Source organism: Drosophila sulfurigaster, chromosome 2L, assembly GCF_023558435.1.
Source record: "Drosophila sulfurigaster albostrigata strain 15112-1811.04 chromosome 2L, ASM2355843v2, whole genome shotgun sequence".
NCBI lineage: Eukaryota > Metazoa > Arthropoda > Insecta > Diptera > Drosophilidae > Drosophila > Drosophila sulfurigaster.
This window is the reverse complement of record NC_084881.1, coordinates 30,595,664-30,611,071: the sequence shown is the minus strand read 5'-3', so window position 1 is coordinate 30,611,071 and position 15,408 is coordinate 30,595,664. Positions and strand designations below refer to the sequence as shown.

At 43.8% G+C, this 15,408-nt stretch overlaps 1 protein-coding gene across 2 annotated transcripts in view; it reads right to left on the bottom strand.

The window, feature by feature from the left end:
- Nucleotides 1–14,272, bottom strand: part of LOC133850841 (protein O-mannosyl-transferase TMTC2) — a 28,756-nt gene extending 14,484 nt beyond the window's left edge. For both annotated transcript variants that reach the window (XM_062287076.1, XM_062287077.1), the window contains exon 1: nt 13,652–14,272. In XM_062287076.1, the coding sequence (XP_062143060.1) occupies nt 13,652–13,824 (173 nt within the window). In that variant the 5' untranslated portion in view covers nt 13,825–14,272. The remainder of the gene's footprint in view (nt 1–13,651) is intronic.
- Between the last annotated feature and the right edge of the window lie 1,136 nt (nt 14,273–15,408).

Genomic DNA, 15,408 nt, shown 5'->3' with positions numbered 1-15,408 from the left:
AGTTAGTACTCGTTATGACTAACTCTTGTTCAACTTTAAGCATGCAATGATGGGTGAGAGACAGTTCGGGAGAAGAGAGAAATAGGATAGGGAGAGGAGGGAAATATGAGTTGAAAAAGAACTGCAAAATACTTTTTGAAGAGCATTTGGACATTGGAGTTTCGTGTGGCTTTCAGCGGTGTGCAAACTTGATTATTTCCGTTTGGTGGTGTGCGGTCGCAAAGTGCTTTTTCTCACCACCTTCCCCCGCCCCGCCCCGCATTCCTCTTCAGTCGTCTCTCTCTCTTTCTCGCTGGGTTACCGAAAAGTAAACCGACAACAGACTTTGGCAGGCCGGTTTATTGAAGCATAAATTTGTGCTTGGCAAATTATTTATTAAGACCCGAAAAGGGCAGAAAAAGTACGAGTATATACTTGTATAAGTATGAGAACGGAACATAAATAAAAGTAAAAGTAAAAGTGCGTCGAGGTCCTTCTCATTTAAAGAGAGTTGAGCAAAGATTTTGAACTCTTACTCTGGCCAGAGGAAACCACAAGAAAGCAAAGCCATATTGGTCCACTGCCCATTCTAGCTTGCCTCATTGCCTTGCCCTGCCCCTTGCCTTGCCTTGCCCATCCCTAAACTTTTAATGTGCTCTCTGGCTTTAAGCAGCTTTAAGACCCTTCGGTTATGCAGGAGCAGAAGCAGAAGCAGAGGCAGCAGCTGCTGTCTCAAAGAAGTCGACATTACTTGGCGCAGAGAGTCAACGTCAACGTATGCGGCTTTTATGGTTTTTTAATGCTGCAAATTATTAGGTTGCCTTGCTTTATATTCGTTGCCGCCGACGGCATCAAATTCGAATGGCGCGCCAGAGCGTTAAAATTTGTCACGCGCGCTCGCTGCTGCTGCTGCGAACACGGGGCGTATGTGGAATTTTTGTGTGTTGCAATTTCGCCTGTGGCGATCGATCGATTTTGTGGAAGCGACACGACGAGCAAGGAAGAAGCTGACACAGTTGCCAATTTCTAGCCAACAGCCACCAGCCACCAGCTGCCAGCTGCTAAATGTATATCAAACATTTCTATCAATCATTCAAAACGATTGATTCGCAATGCAAACGAACAGCGCTCACTTACAGCGGCAACTCACACACACATCGAAATGCATCTGTGTGCAGTTGGTATTCCTATTTCAGGCATCACCAGCTGTTGTTTCCATTTGCCCACAGTTGCTACTCCGCCTCCTCCTGCCCCTTCGATCCCCGTTGCAAATGATGCACGTAGCAAAATTGTCCAACTGTGCACATATTGACAACTAACAGATTTTTTGCTATTGTGCAATTTTTGTCATGTGCGGGCTAAATCAGACGAAACGGACACAAACAAACAGTTGCCCAATTTGTTTGTGCACCGAAAACGGGGCGGCTACAAAGTGTGCAGGGGGCAGGGCACAAATGCTGGTAGATGTTGTTGTTGTTGTTGTCGTTGCTTATAAGCAAATTGCGGATTGCTGTTGCAAATTTGTATATTGCAATGTGGCTGCAGCTGTAATGGATGTGCCATTTGTGGCATATTGAAAGCTGCAGGGAAAACGAATACGAATATCAATAGAAAAAGGAATAGGAATACGAATTCGGATTCAGATTCGGATTGAGATTGGAATTGGTATTGGAGAGATATGATAACCTGTGTCCATTCATTGATTGAATACTTTCTCGTTGCTGCTGCTGAGTCAATCGCGGATAAAATGCCGCCCCACAGATTATAACCTTCTCTCACATCGTTGTGGAAGTAACACAACATTTTAAGTGAATGAAATGAAAACAAATATTGCAAATTTATTCATTGTAAAGCACATATAGCTACTCTTTCGGCTACAGATACAGATACACCGATACATGAAGTTGCCAATTGGTTGCATTGTGGCTCTTGTTGCCACTGGCTGCTGTTGCACGTTGGTCTGCGGTTGCCTGCGGCCATTGTGTGGCAGTTGCAACACTTGCAGTCGCTACTGCGAGTGTATTTGTAATGCATTTATGCACTCATTTCATTTGTTTGTTGATTTATTGACGTAACGAACAACACGAGAGATGAGATGAGAGACTGCCTAAAACTAAAGTTATCTGCAGTGAGTGCGATCGTTATCTAGTCGATGGCTTCGATTGAACTGTCGAGTAAATGACGAGTTAACATTCCCCACAAAGCCACGCCCGTTCCTCCCACACTCCATGAGAGAGAGAGAGAGAGAGAAGGGGCTGTTGGCCACGGTCTGAATGTTTGTGCTGAACAAATACAACTTACTGATTTTATTGCAAATTGATTTTATGTGCAGCTCACCTGGGCAAGACCACAGAAACAGACACGGACACGAACATGGACATGGAGTTGGCAACAGTTACAGTTGCAGCGTCACGCCCACTGACTGGGCTGGGCGGGATTGGCTGATTGGCCCTGACCGGACCGAGAGAGAGTTGGATTCAAACAAATTTCTCATGTTTACATTGTATGGCGATAGTGGAAACTTTTTAATCAAAGTTAATTGGAAAGTTTTGCTTTGTCATTGCAATGTAACACACACACAAACATGCAGCACACACGTACAGACAGAAAGAGAGAGAGAGAGAGAGACAGAGAGAGCGGAGCACATTGAAAGTCTGAGCAATGCAGACGTGCATAAAGAGGCAAACTAAAAATGAAAAGTAAAATGTAGGTTATCCTTCAGCGCACACAAAATGCTCTCCTTCCACGTAACCGTACGAGTGTGTGTGTGTGTGTGTGTACGTTCGGTTGCTCATTCATTTTATTGCTTGTGCCGCTGCTGCTGCTGCCGCTTGTTCCACCTTTGATGATAAAATGTCATTTTGTTCGTTTACGTGCTGGTTTGTTCCCACTCCACACACACAGTGTGTGTGTGTGGGTGTATATTGTGTGTGTGTGTGCAGCTTCCCTTGCTTCGGCTTGGCTTCCTCGTCTGCAGTTGGAGTCGCAGCCAGGGCCAGGGCAGCTGACATTCAACGCTCTTGATTAAATTTTATGCAGTTTAACTATTTCTTTTTTGCCTCTTTCCCTCTGCCTACTGCTTTCTCGCTTTGTTCCCAGAGGCAGCAGAGGGGATTCACATACCCAGCTTTTTATTACGTTTGAAGGCTGACGACGGACGGACGGACGGACAGACAGACGGACGGACAAACGGGCGCGCTCAACACTTAAGCGCAGTCGACTGGCTGCCAGCCTCTGTCTCTGTCTCTGTCTCTGTCTCTGTCTCTGTCTCTGTCTCTGCCTCTGCCTCTGTCTGATGCCCCTTTGGCATCTCCGCTGTCGTGTCCACAATTCCCTGTGTATGTCTCTCTCTCGCTTGTCTGTAAGCTTCAGTTTATGCTGCAACCGGAAAATTAATCCTAATGAGTGCTGACACACACACACACACATAAAGAGAGAAAAGTGAAAGACAGAGACAAAGGGAAGCGAACAGCAGGCAGTGGGGATTGCAGTGGTGGGAGAGGGGGTAGGAGGCAGGCAGTTTGTTTGCGCATGTGAAGCGATTTATGCTTTTTTCTCCGCTTCCCGTTGCCTCTGTGGCCCCAAGCGTTACTGCTGCTTGCTGCACACGTGCGCCACATGTAAAATGCAAGCATGTAAGCGCACACACACACACGCAGCATACACACGCACACTCACACTCACACACACGAAGCCTTTGGCTCATATAAAACAACATTTTGTAAGCATTTTATAGGGCCATAGTGTGGCATGGTTGCCTGCTTGACTGTCGACGTTCTACTACGAAAGTGAGAGAGAAAGCGGGAGGGGGAGGAGGAGGGGGAGGCAGCTGGTGGCTTCGGGAGGGGGCGATGGCTACCTGGGCGGGTTGGTTTTGTGTGCGCTTCCTTTCAAAAGTGTTAAATGCCGCGTTTTGCATTCGCTCTCACATTGCTTGCATTTTCCTTTCGGTTCGGTTCCATTCCGTTGCCATTCGCTGGTGTCTTTTATGGCTACAGCGGCTCTGCCATTGAAATACGACAGCCAGGCACCTCAGTTACCTCTGCCTAGCATTAAATGGAAATGAAATCAGTGTCAATGTAGGCAGGAAATTTGTTTTGCTCACTGCTTTCAGCTTTCAGCGGGCACATCCTCGTCTCTGCAATGCTTTGTGCCATACACACATATACACAAGCACACACAGACCAAGTTTAATAGACTCGGTATCATGGAAATTAGCCCAGGGACAAGTTCAGTTTGCACGCTGACAATTCCTGGAACAGCGCACACATTTTACACAAATAATGGCAGCTGTTTTGACTTCAATTGCAATAAGAACAAGAATCAGACCAAGAACAACTCGCACACACGCACACACATACAACTGTAGGCAGTGCATATGTGCCTGCTCCCCTGCGGGGCATTAATGAGCACGTGGCGGCGGCTGCCATCAAATCATATGTTGATGTCGCCAAGTCACGTAAAAGTGTATTTAGTTTTAGGCAACGCTCGACTTCAGTTGGTAGGCGTCTAACCGGTGCCAGGCACAACAATGCCAAAAAGTAAACAAATTAAAATGTATGCACAACCACGTATGTTTGTGTGTGTGTGTGTATCTGTGTGTAACTTGACGGGCTAAGCAATTAAGCGTGCTAAGCGAAAGCAACAAAAAAAAAAAAGAGTAAAAAAGCATTGCATAGCTGCAGGCGCACACTTAGCGCCATCTATCGGCTATGGGCAAATCATTTAGCCCGCAACATTTTTGTTGTTCTTTTTTTTGCATATATTTTTTTGTCGAAAGTGAGCACAAATTGTTCGCCGCGTATGTGTCCTCAATTTTGCACTCTACCCGAAATACAAAATAAAAAAAAAGCAGAAAGGAGGCTAAAAGGCATCTCCACCCATTGTGTCGTCGTTTCACATATTTGGTTCATGGCAGATTACGTATACGCCCACTTTGAAAATCGTTTGCATTGCTTCGGCCTCGCTTGCCACAGAGCTTGGTTGGCAGCAGCAGCAGGAGAGTCATCCATCTACAACATGCCCTTCCTCTGCTCCCTCTTCCCCTTCTAGTTGCTGTTGCTATTGCTGTGTTCCAGTTATTTGGTGTGCGGCTTTTGTGTTCACTTGGGTAACAAAAGCGTCGCTCGCTTGGTTCTGCTTTTGTTTATTTTGCTTTTATTTTGGTTTTGGTTTTTCGTTGTTTTGCTTTTTGTTTTTTACTTGCCATTGCCATTTTTTGCGCATGTTTGACATCAATATAACTTCACTCGTCCGTCGCTTGCTACTTTTCATCTTTGTTTTCGCACGTGAGTGTGTACGAGTGAGTGTGTGTACGAGTGTGTGAGTGTGCGAGCATGTGTGTGTGTACAATTTTAACTCTATTCACTTGGTCCAAATATGCAGAGTTGCGTTTTGCCTTTTGAAACTGTTGAAATTGACAGTGGTTGTTGTTTCAGTTAGTTGCATATGTTTATAGCCCTCTCTCTCTCTCTCACTCTCTGTTGTTTATGTGTGTCACGTTTATTTAGTTGCGGCTTTAAAATGGTTTATGGTTTATTTACGTTGCGTTTTATTGATGTTTGCTCTACAAAGATTCTGTCACGCACACACAGCTGCACATTTGGTGACAGCTGATTTCAGTTTAGGTCGTAATCCTTGACTAAGTCTGGGCCGAACTTGCATTGGCTTTTCAATTAAACTACGAGCAAAGTTCGCTGTCTGCCGCATTTAATCATTGATGAGGCTTAAGTGTGGCAACTACTTCGCTCCAATGTTCAAATATACGCTTTTATCTCAGCCTGCCACACCTCGAACTCCTCCCACTCTAACTCTAATTCCAATTCGGAATCCTTTTCGAGTAGTGTGTGGCTGTGGTTGGACTCGTGACATTTGCAAATAAATAGCAATAACCCTTGGCAGGAATAAAAGAAACGGGGCCAGTGCTTTTTATATGCTCTTTCAATTTATGGCCGCAAATGAAATTGCATTTACTACAACTGAGTGTGCGAGTATGTGTGTGTTTGTGTGTAGTTTAATTTAAATATTTCACACGCACACCAACACAATCATAGTCGCAGTCGCAGTCACATGCGAAGCATGAAACATTTGTTTTGACTGTGCACAGAGCATCGCATCGCATCGCATCGATTCACACGTTCAACTCGCTGTCTGCTTTCTCCCCCTGTTTTTCCCCCCTTCGATGTTTCCGCACGTAAAAGTGATGAGGCAAATCCACTACCACTCACCCAACTCTCTTTCCTTCTCTTTCTTTGTGGCACGCAGCGCGCCAATATTTAAAATATGAAGACCATTAGCTAAATATTGGCTTTGGCACGCGCACGCACACCACAACAGCCCCAATCACCGCGGAGAGAAGCGCACAAAGCAGTCAATAATATTAACCAGCAGCCAAAGATTCTCTGCACTGGATCTGTGGGTCGTGGTTCGTGGCTCGTGGCCCGTTTGCCCGTGGGTAGTAGATATTGTAAGAGACCAAGGCCCTGCCCCGTGCTGTGCATACTTATTTGGAGCTCAAGGCGCCCAGTGGAGATGGAGTCGGGGATGGAGGTGGAGTTGGAGGTGAAGGCGGTGCGTGGGCGGTGAGTGCATAAAATAAAAATAAATGTTAACAATGGCGAAAGGCGTTCAGCTGGTTGCCGATGCCCAAAAACTGAAGCTGCCGGCGGTGTCAGACTCATGCGGCGCATGAAATACCCGAAACAACATTTGCCATCGTTGTAGGAAGGGGAGGGAGAAGGGGAAAGGAAGACGTAGATGACGACGATGGCGGCAATTTGTTGTTGCTCGTTGTTGGTTTTTGCGTGTACTTATGCTAAGTAAAGCGATGATGTAAAAGACAATAACGTCTTGGCTGCGAGGATGGTGTAAAACGAGTAAGCAAATCCACTGAGGCCACAAATTCAGCTTCCGACTCTCTCACTCCTCCCCTCTCTCTCCCTCGTTTCATAAAGTGTGTCGAAATTTGTTGATATTTGTGGTACATTGTATTAGATACTCGCATATTCTTATATGTATGTTATGTACTCAAATTTTTGAATAACCTTCTCTCTTGTATTTGTTTTCATTTGCGTGTGGCTTTTAATATTGTTGGCCAAGGAAGAAATGTGTTTGCGTTTAACATTTATGCCATATTTCTCGCAGAATATTCAGGCCAAGAGCCAAACCAAAAGATTCACAGATATTGTAATATTATTATGCAGCTGTGCTCAAGTTTTGCAACACCTGTTCTCTGGTCCGGCCAGGGCAGAAAATAAAGAGAGAGAGGACGGGCTCATCTTGGACCTCAATTTAGTCGTTTTGTCCCCTCTTTTTGCTGGGGCTAGGGCCCAAGGCTTTTAAATTAAATAAACTAACACAGACGCACGCAGACACATAAATTGAAGAGAGCAGAGGCAAAAAATACACCCACGGAAATGTAACTAAAACACACACACACAGAAATACATATAACAGCCACAGCCACAGATACAGATACATTTTTCTCTACAAACAGTCGGAGTAGTTTGTGTGTGTGAACTGCCACACACACACACACACACACACACACACACACACACACATTTACATATATTTTAATGCAAATTGAGCAGAATTAATTTAGTACTGTCTGTGTTTATCTCTGGCGCGTTTAATATGATGCCCGCCACTCTCTCGCTCTCGCTCTGTCTCTTTCTCTATGCCACATCCTCCGAGGCTGTCGACGTTCTCAGATCCTGCCTCACTCCAGGGCTTAGTGTGCGTCTTAGTGTCGTACTCTCTCCCTCTTCCTCTTCCTCTCTATCTCTTATTCTTTCTGTCATTCTGTTTCAGTCTGTCTGTCTGCCATATGTTCAACGTTTGCCTGACGCAACATTTTCCTGATATTTTTCCATGCATGCCACATATATAACATTCACACAAATGGGGAAACATAACCGACCTGGGGAAATACACTCTCTCTCTCTCTCTCTCTCTCTCTCTGGCAGTTTGCAATTGCTTCGAATGTGCTGTTTACAGGGTATGTGACAGTCGAAGAGGTCGATGCTGACGTCGTGAGTCGCCACTTGTGTTTTTTTATTAAAAAATTGCTGCGAGCAGCTTGTGCCTGTCATTGCGCTGTCATGTTGCCTACTTTTAGGCGACGGGCTCAAACATATGGAAGCATGCTGAAGCCTTGGTGCAAAGTCAATTTGGTTGCCTTGGCTGCGGTTAGTGCGATGCGAAAGAGCGACAGAGGGAATGAGGGGGAGACGACTCCCCTTCGAATTGGCCCCGATTCGCATTAGGCACGCATCATTTGCGCGTTTGTAATCAGGCGAAAGTGTTTCGACTTCCCTTTGGCCTTGGCTATTCAGTAGAGTTTGCTTTTGCTTTTGCTGTCGCTTTTGCTTTTGCTTCTTCCTTCTTTTGTTTGCCTTTGTCTCAATTGAGCAGGGCTCACACCCATACACACACACACACATACTGTACATATTTCGAATTTAAAGTAAAAGTTTTTCAATTTCAAGTTTTATGGCGACAAGTTCGCGCTACAACCACATACAAAACACAAAGCAAAGCTTCTCCTCTGCTCTGTCGGGCTCTGTCCATGCTCTGCCTCTAAATTGTGTGCCGGGTGGCCAATTGCGCCTGTTCACACCAGATCGAGGCAAACGCCGAACCGTGCCGCAGTCTGCGGAGTGGCCGACAGCTGTGTGGAGCTGCGTAAATTTGCTTTATTTTATTTCTTTTCCGCTACGTGCTCACAATTCCTGATGCAATTCACCGCCAGACGTGCTTTAATGTATCTTAAATTTGTGTGCTGTGTGCTGTATGCTGTGTGTGAGTATTCTTCCCGACGGCGCTGCAGTCGAGTGTAAGCCACGTGTTAATGCCGCAACAAATGGCAGAACAACGGCCAAAAATTTAGTTAACCTGACCAACAGAAAAGGTCAGCATTGAGGGAGGCTTCAAAGCACATTTCGTTGCCCATTGCCAACAGCTCTCCGCTGGCTCTCTCTTGACTTGGCACTGATTTCAACTACATTTTCACATTAGCTGTCGACTGCAATCGTTTAATTTTACGCTTGATAAGCTTGCCAGCAACGCCAACTACCAGAGTCTGAATCCGACTCCAATTTCGAATGCGAATCCCAATTGTAGCACACAATTAAATTCCATTGCAGCAGCATTCGCGATTCTCAACTTCTCAACCCTCCAGCAGCTCGGCTCGCATTTGAGTTAAAGAGAAACTGAATCATCAGACTGAAGAGAATCTGTTAAGCATTTAAAATGGGGATGTAATTGCAGATGGAAGTATGTGGAAGAAATGCCAAAAAGCGTTATGAGAATAGCCGAATTGCTTGCGAATTAAATTATCGCATTAAACAATACAAAAGGTTTTTTCTTCTTCTCGTGAATATTCATTGTTTTCCCTGGGAGTTTAGTGTCCTTCTGCAGCTCTTGGCGGCTCAGCTCGCTGCTCGGTTTCGGTCCATTGTTTACTTAAATTTGTACACTTTGTACCCACTCCTCCACTTGCTCACTCTACCATCTACCATCCATCCATCTACTCGCGTCCTCATTGCGCGCTCACTTCGGCAACTCGACTGCTATTTGCTTGGTGTTTTGCTGTCTGCTGTTTGCATTCGTCTTCATTATTTGTTTGCTCGGCCCGAGTGACGGCAATGGCGGTGGAATTGTTGAAGGAGCTGCGGAGGATGCGACGATTGAGGAAGGACAAGGGGAATGAGATGGAGACGGGACGGAGACGGAGACGGAGACGGCTGCTGCGCACTTGGTAGTAGTAAAGTTTTGGCACAGTTGATTTGCATTCGAAATCCTTGCAAAAGCTTCTCACGAACATAACAACACCCAACACCGCCCACACAATGATTTATGGATTTTCATCATATTCTGTTGATTCAGGAATATTTATGATTTGCCAGTACGCTCTCCCAACCACGTTAACCTTTCTTTCTCGCTTACTACCGCTCGCCTGTTGTCTGTCCTTGGTTACATTCATAGTATTTCGAATTTTTTGAAGAATTTTTGTTATAAATTTTGGAAAAAAATTTATGAAAATAAAAGAAGGAGCGTCAACGAAAACAGCAACAGCAACAGTAACAGCAACAACATGAATTTGAGTTACGAGTACGAATGCCGGAATATGCTGAATATGCGCAAATTGAATTTGATTTTTAAGCACTGATTGCTTTCATTGTTCTTCTCATGGTCCAGCTGACAACGGCGACCGAATAACACAATTTATATAAAATATTCTAAAAGAGATAACAGTCGACAAAGGCCATGGAGCTCTAGCATGGAGCCTGCGACATCTCTTTCAGTTTGTTGCCAGCGAATATTCAGATATGCGAATATGCGAATATATGAGTACATTCATGTATTAATTTATTGATATTCAGCTTCTGAATTGCACGAAATTGTATTTTTTTTTTTTCCCTCGTACACAATGCCTGGCAATGGAATCGAAATGGTGTTGTTTATGTTTCGATCGGGTTTCAATTGCAAATGAAAATGAAAATGGAAATTGTAAATGGGTAGAAATCGGACAATTGTCGACAACAATTTGTGGGATTGTGATTGTATATGCTTGAATTTTGTGCAAGACAGTGACAATGGGAATGACAACGGCCGTTGGTTGCTGCTCGACTAAGTGATTCAATTGATTTCGTTGGGCATTTGTGTAAAAAATTGCATTTTCACTTCATTTCGAAAACACATTACGAGCGGAATGTGCACAAATGAATACTTAATAACACCAACCAACGAATGAAGTCAGGACCCCAAAATCCGTTTCGACAAGTGCAAGTCACTCTCACGCCTCCCCCGGCAAAACTCTCTCCGAGTCTCAAAGTCTGAGTCTGAGAGAGATAGAGAGAAAGTGCCGCAGGTGCAGGGGAGGGGAGGGAGAGAGTGCTAACAAAAGAGCCAGCCCAACCCAGGACATTAGCATGAGAATAAAATGAAATTACAGTCTTTAAAATAAATGTATGCGAAATTTTCAAGCCAAATGCCAAAAAGTATTCAACTAAATGCGAAATAAATTTGGTAGAAAACAAAACGAGCAAAAGGAGGCAAAAGCGAGCAGCACGCAGACATACAAACCCACACACACACACACACACATACAGAGAGAGACTGACTGGTATTTTGGGATGCGGGAAATACAGATGATGAGGGAGGGAGGTAAGCGAGAGGGAAGGGGCGAGAACAAGAGCGGGTAACAGCGAAAATGTCAAATCCCTGTGCTTGGAATGCTCCCGTCAGGAGACGCAGAAAATCAATTTCGGCTACAAGTTTTCAATAAAGTGAAAATAATGTCGCAAGCCAAAAACCAGCATCAGTCACAACAACGCGGGTCTGCCATTATCCTTGCGATAAGATAAGAAGAGCTGAAGCCGGTCCTCGTCTTGGTGCTGGCTGCTATTTCAAAAATCAACGCCAAGTGTCAAACAATGAGGGTCGTTAGAGGCAGCAAATCGAAGCAACAACGCCAAAGTCAAGTGCACAAAGCGTCAAATGAAAAGGAAACGCAAGCAGGGAGCGCTGCTTGGGTGTTCGAAGTGAATCTGAAGCTGGAGCATGGCCAGGGCTAAATCCATTGATGCGTAAAGCAAATCGAAGCAACGCACTGTCAAAAAACGTAACAGCAAATCCCGAATTCCCAAGTCCCAGGACCGCCGCCTCCGAGTGTCAGGCCGGTGTTTATTTATGTGCCTTGCCTTGTGATAAATCACTGACATTGATGCCGACAGGCATCGACTACCAGCTACCAGGCAATGTCGCCTTTTCCCTTTACCTTTCTGGTTCTTCCCTTTCCCTTTCAAGGCTGTGACACCCAAAACTTTAACCGACTCGACTCGACTCGACTTGAATCGAGTCGACTAGAAATAGGCAGTCACGCTTTGGCTAACAAGCCACCACATTGACAGCCCCTTGCGTGTTGCGTAAAAAGTGGAAGACTATACATAATAAGTTTATCATGGCCCAGCAAACGGAAAGCAAGAAGAGTCCTCGGTGGCGCCTATCTTAGAGTTGCCGTTTTGACAGGAAATAAAGCGGCGCTCAATCACAGCGCGCAACGGAAATCGGAAGTTAGCAGGCACACGATATCAGCTAGCGGTTTCCTCTCTGTCTCTTTTTCTCTCTGTCGCCTGTCTCGTACTGCCAACTGACAACAGCAAACTGCCAACTTAGCGGAGAGTGGAACCCACTCTCTCTCTCTCTCTCTCTATCTCGCTCTGTCTCTCAGTTTAAGCGATGCCTGAGTGTGCCCAGATAAAATGTTGTTGATTGAGACGCAGTTGAGCGTTAATAATTATCAGTTGTTGCTGCTTTTTCCCCACTCATTTTTTTGGTGGTTGTGCTCGTAACTCTCGTTGAAGGTGACTCAAAGTGGTTTGCCCGAAGTACGTGCCCAGCCAGTTTTGATGTCTTTCAATTTGTGGCAGATTTATTTGTGCATTAACCTCAAATTTGCACTGTTGAGTCCATTTCGATTTCGCATCGCATCTTTCTCCCTGGCAGTGATTATCGACTGGTCCAGACGACCTTCGCTTCCTTCTCTCTCTTTGTCTCTCTCTCTCTCTCTCTCTCTCTCTCTCTGTCTTTCGCTCGCCAACTTAAAATGCTCTTTGCAGCTCTGTTGCCAGTTGGCTCTTGCTATACGCGTGTGTGTGTGTAAATAAATTTTCTTGCTCATTTTCACAGCGGCAGCAGCTGTTTGTCCCAAAGTTTGAACGCCTTCAAACTTATTGATGCTGGTCATGTACGGGCCCAAAAAAAAGGGGCAGGGCTGCAGCCACAGCTGGTGACTTTGCTTCAGACTCTACTCAGACTCTGACTGACTCTGGCATTGATTTTTCGGGTGCGCACATTTATGGCTTTTCATTTAGGACACTTTTGACAGTTACTTGGGTCCAATAAATGGGTCTCATATGCAACAAAAGTGCGCATAATTAGAACATTTTTGGCCTAGCAAAATTATCAGTTTATGTCATTAACCATTTGGGGGAAAGGTCAAATCAAAGCACCAATCAGTTTGTCAACCAAATCAACCCAAATCAAGTCGAGTTTTTCCATCTATTTATATGACTACATGACTACAGAATATAATTTCAAGTGGCTTTCCCTGTTATCCGGTTAGTCAGACCAGTAATCATTCAAGGGTTAGCTAGACGGTTTATATATTTTAAATAGCAATAGCAGATGACATTTAAATTATTATATCAGCTATCTATAGGATAGAAGGGTATGATAACTTTGTGCCTGCAGGAAGTGTATGTAACAGGCAAAAGGAGGCTATAAAGGATTCTTGAAAATTTGATTGCGATTATTTAAAAGTTATTTAAGAAAATCTATTATATTTTATTAATGTGGTGTAATTTACAATTAATACCGCACTGTTTTGCTTTTATTCTCAATGCTAGCGGGTATTTCACAGTCGATCAAACTCGACTGTAGCTTTCTTACTTCTTTTTCTTTTTTATAATATGAACTCTTTTCAGTATTTGTTCAACTTTTGCATTTGACCACAATGCATTTGTGTGGGGAATTTATCGAGAAACTTTCCATAGTTAGAAAGCAGCACAAAACACAAAAACCAAGAGAAGAGTCTGTGTGCATGTGTATGTTTATTAAAATTAATTAGATTTTTCTTTTCGGTAAGAATGAAAGAAATGGAACTTACTTGGATTTATGCAGCCTCGACCACGCCTCATTCCTCAGCCAAGGCCACAGTCGGGCAAACATTTTGCCGTGTGCCAAGGAAGCCAAAGAAGAAGCCAGTGGAGAGAGTGGAGCTGAAGCTGAAGCTGATGCTGATGGTGAACCTGAAGCCAAGCGATGCTCCATTAGCGTCATGCCCAAGAGCACACTTGAGTTGTGTTTGGATTTTGGAGAATTTTCTTATGAATTGCCTTGCTTTTAGTTAGTTTGAATATTTCATGTATCTCTTCTGGCAATTGTTGTTGCTATTGCTCTTCTTGTTTAATTCATGCAGCAGAATTCGTTGCATTTTATGTGATTTTATTTCGGTCTCTGCCATATATGTGTGTGTGCGTGTGCGTGTTTGTGTACGTGTACTTATGTGAGTGTGTGAGATGAATGTTGTTATTGTTGATTTTCCTAATTTATATGAGTTTCGTATTCGTTGCATTTATTTGCATTCTCTGCGGCCTGCCTCAGATGCAGCTGCAACTGCAGTTCGAGTTTCAGTTGCAGTTGCAGTTGTAGTTGTAGTTGTAGTTGGAGTAAAACACACGCACAGATGCTCGGCAGCTTCCGATTGCATAACAGAACAGACGCAGAACTGTAAGAAGAAGACAAGAACAGAGACAACAATGTCAAATTAGGCCTCAAGTTTTTGCTCAACTTTTCAACTTTCGCTCGAAGCTGACAACGTTGTTGTTGTTGCTTTTTATGTTGTGTATTTTTCAGCGCCATTAGTGAATTTTCTAATTACACACGAAACAAATGTCTGGAAATGATGTCGTGCCCATTTAACCTCAATTACACGCACACTAACACCGCCCTCTACACACACACATAGAAACAATCACATACGCTCACGCACTATCAACTACAGAGAATGGGGAAATCATTTTGTTATTTTCATGGTAAATTATTTCTATTTGTATTTTCATAATTAATTTTCTTGCTGTTTTGTTGTTGCTATTGTTGTTGCTGGTTTCGCTGTTGTTGCAGCTAAAATGTGATTATTTGATCTACATTCGTCGATAATTACGGATTATTGAAATTTTTGTTTGAATTAATATTGAAATAATTCGATAAATAATTACCCAAAAACGCTCGCACTAAAATGCGATATAATAAAAATAAATGGTCTCATTGGTTTTCCCCATTTGCTGTGGGTGTTTTTTCAGTGTTTGATTGCCTCCCCCGCTTTGGTATCCTGCATGTCCTGCTCTGGTTTATCGTCCCATCTGCACACACATGGTTTCCCATGCGTGTCAATCTAACTACGTGTGTGTGTGTGTGTTTGTGTGAATGTGGCACGCACTAACATCGATGCATTAGTGAGTCAACCTATTTTTTGTATTCAGTCTAGAAATTAGGTTAATTAGTGGTCACTTTTTATGTAACTCGCATCGATATGACTTTGATTGCTGCCATTTCGTCGCTTTTTAAATGATTCACAACTCTATATAACATACAAATTTACTCTTTCAATCCATACAATATATATTCCGTGCTATCTAAGAGCTGTCTTCTGCAATTGAGAACGACATCTGCATTCCCAGCTGTCACATCTTTTGTCCGATTGTTCGGCTATTCGCGTATGTTGCAGCGAGTAATGAACTTTTATGCATTGTCATTAACTTTTATTGTATTTATCTGTCCGCTCTCCCTTCCTTATTTACTGGCCATTGTTGGTTTTTCTCTGTCTCTGTGTCCGAGTGTGAGTGTGTGTGTGTGGTTTTTTGC